Below are 4,209 nucleotides of genomic sequence, written 5' to 3'. Positions count from 1 at the left end.
CTTTTCCGCACGTACAGAAGAATCCTCTTCATTTATTCCTCATCTTATCTGTCGTTTTCATCTTCCTCGCACTCCAGCTTGTAGTGACTGTAACTAACTACAAAAACAACACATTCTAAACCTGAAGCATCATTCATCATTCTCTTCTTCAAGCTCATTGTCTAGTTTTCAAACAACATCCAAAGGCTGAGAGTTGAGCATTTGTGGGTGGCTGGTGATGTGTCGGATGCTGTCGGAACCAGAAGAAATGTCTTCAAAGTACTAGAAGAAATAAATATGTGCAATCGTTTATGTATGTATCATTTTGTCTGCAAATTATTTCATAATCCAACAAACGCACTTTAAGTTTTGCAGTCGCGCATATTATACTTATCTTTAACGCGTCTTATATTAACTAATAATTAAACGCATATTAGAGAAAGAAAGTGTTAAATATTTCCTTTGTACGCATATTAACCTTTAATGTCGCGCAAGTTAAATGTTAATCGACGCATTTAAAGACGTTGGCATTTACCACGGACTAAAGTTTCTATACATAAACCAACGCACATTCTGTTTCTGTATTACGCATATTAAGGTTTAATGTAGCGCATTTTAAAAGTGTAATCAACGCATATTAAGAATTAACTGCACGCAGGTAAAGTAGTAATAACACGTTTATAACGTGTTTAAGGTGCGCATATTAGTGAATAAATTGACGCATATTCGTTTAATAATACCCGATCGAACATTTTCATATCAACAGTCGCATTCTGCTAGACTCAAAGTTGTCACATACGAACAGTCGCATTCGTTTAAGAATTTGCTATTTAAATCCACCATTATTCTCGACTCAAACCTGTCACCTTCAAACACATTTTTACTTTTCTACTCTACCTTGTAAAGAGAATTTCAATGGCAGCCGAACCCCACTCCGAAATAGTTGGAAACCAACTTCGCATAGGACTACGCTGGAATTTCATTAGGGTTCGAGTGCTTCGAGTTGTTCGTTTGCCAGAAACAAAAGGTTCTGAAAGAATTCGATCTATAGAGTGTGTACTTCACGATGTAGAGGTATTATTTTTTTTAGTGTAATATAAATCTTAATATTTTATATTTATAAAATTTACTGTTGATGCATATGTTTTTTTTTTAAATAATTTCAGGGGACTTTTATTCATATGCACATTCCACAATTGTTTGCGCAAAGGCGCCTCAACAGATTTGTGGAAGGAAAAGCTTATTTGCTCAGTAGATTTGACGTGGTCTATAATACCTACAGAAACAAGACCTCTACTCTCTGGTATATGCTGATGTTCTGTGAGAGAACTGGTGCAATATTATTGAAAGAAGATGCTGAGTTCCCAACATATGCTTATGACCGAGAAGATTATAATTTCGATCAAGAGGTGATCTACTGCATACTTACATTGTTTTAGCTTTTTTTTTATATATAATTTTATTGATGTATTTACAGTATAGTAACTTTCACGATTTGATGGATGAACAGGTGCGTGACGCTCCTGTTGGAAACTTGGCTAATGAGGATTTAATCAATGAGGAGGCTGCGTAATAAGGATGAATAACTATGAAAATATCAAGATTTTTATGCGTATTATGTCATTATTTGTTATTTTTGTCATACAATTTATTAATGAATAAAATTTATATGATATCATTTTATGTGTATTATGTGATATATTATGTTATCATTGAATATTGCCTTTGAACGCATATTAAGCTTTAATGTCGCGCAAGTTAAATGTTAATCGACGCATGTAAAGACGTTGGCGTTTACCACGGACCAAAGTTTCTATACATAAACCAACGCAAATTCTGTTTCTGTACTACGCATATTAAAGTTTAATGTAGCGCACGTTAAAAGTGTAATCAACGCATATTAAGAATTAACTGCACGCAGGTAAAGTAGTAATAACACGCACATTAAGCTAGTAGCACTGATTGTTAAACACAAATCAGTGATAAAAACAAAAACTAGTAATAGCTGGACATTAAATTCAAGTATCTCAACTGTAAAAAGCGTTCTGAAATGAGTTAACTAAGTATATGTGTTTCATATTTGCTATCCATTTTCGTTCTCGACTGTAAAGGCATTGAAAAAATAGTCTGCTATGCCTTTTTCTTACCCTTTTGCTTGTCCTTATTTTTGGGGTTAAGTGGGCAAGTCCTGGTGTCATGCATGGTGATCTCCTCTAACACCACAAAAATTGCACTTCCTGCCCTCTTGTTTTTCCATTGCCAACTCCTTGCTGCTTTTGATACGCTCGCCGCTGCCCTTGTTCCTTGCCTGTTTCGGTGGAAGTATGTTGATCTCTGAAATTTCTGTTGATCCACAATATGATTCTATAACAGTCCTCCTGCTGTGCTGAGGGGACAATTTCTCTTTTCCTGACAGTAGCAGCTGTTTCTGTTCATTAATCACTTGGGAAAATGCAATCAATTGCTCCATGTTTGAACCTGCCAGATCCATACAGCAGTGTATATCAGACCACACTTTGTTCAGCAACATCTTCTTTTCATCCTTTGGTCCATTCTGATCATAAATGACACCATCTATTTCAAATGTAGCTTTTAAAGATGCATCCTTAGTCCACCGATTAACCACGTACTTCAGAGGGATCCTTTCAAGGTCTCTAAAGACCACAAATATGTGTCTACACAACAGTCCAACCATCTCAAACATCTTGCAACTGCATTTGGCCTCATGGTCATTTACATTGTGTACCACAGTAAATCTTTTGTTCTTTCCATCCATAATATCATAGTGCAACATTCCACCGTCTTCTCTAACACTCAACACCATACATTTGAAACAGGAGGCACATATTTCTTCCTGAACTTGATAGAAAACAGTAATGGTGTAGACGATTGAAGCGTGCTTTTCAATCCCCAGAGGCGTCTCCATATCTGGATTGTAGCCTTCGTTGTCACTGTTGAGCTTTGCATTTGTGTTACGTTGTGATTTAAGAGCACTGCCAAAGTTCATCATGAATTCAACTAGGCTTGATTGGGGACCAGTAAAACGGCTGTACGTGTAGTTCTCACTTTTGGAACGAGAAGTTGTCCTGAGTAGACCCCCCATAAAGCTATCTCTAAAATACGCTGGGATCCAATGCTTTCTAGCCTCAAACATAGTTGTAAACCAATTGTGCTCGACTAAGTTGTACTTTTCCATGAGCTCTCTCCACTGCTTCTCAAAATCAGGAGGTTCCAAAGATGACGTCCAAACGATTGAGTTCAGTTTGTTCCTGAATTCCTCATCCTTGTTCAGCGTAGGACCCACCTTTTCCCCAACTTTACACATGATGTGCCACATGCAATAACGATGCCTGGCTTGCTTGAAAACCGTTGGAATCGCCACTTTCATAGCTGGATCTTGATCGGTGACAATTATTCTTGGTTCCATACCCATTGCCTTTTTAAATTTTTCAAAGAGCCAAACATAAGACTCAATGTCTTCTTTCAGTAGTAGTCCAGCACCGAATGTTATACATTTTTTATGGTTATCAACTCCAGTGAAGGGTGTAAAAACCAAATCGTACCTACAAGACAAAAAGCGTCATCACAGTATGCAGGTGTCAAACTGCCGCACTTAGAGAATTAGAGTAACGCACATTAAGTATTAAAATAGCACACATATGTAATTGAGGTCTAATTCTGGAAATTTCGCATTAATATGCGAGACAGTAGCGTTTAAAATGCGTGGTATAAAACGACAATGTGCGCTTATTTATATTTCAACTCTTTTTCAATAAAACAGTGAACGTGTCTAAATCTTAACATGGCTCAACAGATCAGGCAATGCTAAATGTGTATTAATTAATGAAACGTACGCAAGAATGTGAATAGAATAGTATATACCTGTTTGTTGAGTATGTGGCATCAAAAGAGACAACATCTCCAAATGCAGCAAAATTCTTTTTTGACATTGGATCTGCCCAAAACAGTCTGCTCATCTGCTCATCTTCATCAACTTCGTAGTCAAAAGCAAATGCAGGGCACATCTCTTGTTTCTTAATAAGATTATGCACCAGTATTTGTGCATCAGCTCCCAATATGTATGCTCTGAGATCCCTTCTAACATTCTTAAAGTTAACTACAGTCGCCCCAACTTCAGAGTACTCCCCCACAATATGACTGTATAAACCGTGTGATTTTGATGCTCCAATATTTGCTTTAGCGCAATCAAGTATAAACTTCTGGTGAACA

The 4,209-nt window shown here is 37.0% G+C and overlaps 1 protein-coding gene across 1 annotated transcript in view; it reads right to left on the bottom strand.

The window, feature by feature from the left end:
• Positions 1-2,173: 2,173 nt before the first annotated feature.
• The window catches only part of LOC109153496 (protein FAR1-RELATED SEQUENCE 5-like), a 2,089-nt gene continuing 53 nt past the window's right edge, over positions 2,174-4,209 (bottom strand). Inside the window, exons 1-3 of the mRNA XM_019301363.1 lie at positions 3,862-4,209; positions 3,533-3,542; positions 2,174-3,415 (exon numbers count right to left, since the gene is read on the bottom strand). The exon at positions 3,862-4,209 is cut by the window's right edge and continues 53 nt beyond it. Of these exons, the coding sequence (XP_019156908.1) occupies positions 2,174-3,415; positions 3,533-3,542; positions 3,862-4,209 (1,600 nt within the window). The remainder of the gene's footprint in view (positions 3,416-3,532; positions 3,543-3,861) is intronic.

The sequence above is a fragment of the Ipomoea nil genome, unplaced genomic scaffold (genome assembly GCF_001879475.1).
Source record: "Ipomoea nil cultivar Tokyo-kokei standard unplaced genomic scaffold, Asagao_1.1 scaffold2494, whole genome shotgun sequence".
NCBI classification, from domain to species: domain Eukaryota; kingdom Viridiplantae; phylum Streptophyta; class Magnoliopsida; order Solanales; family Convolvulaceae; genus Ipomoea; species Ipomoea nil.
This window is presented reverse-complemented; position numbering and strand designations above follow the sequence as displayed.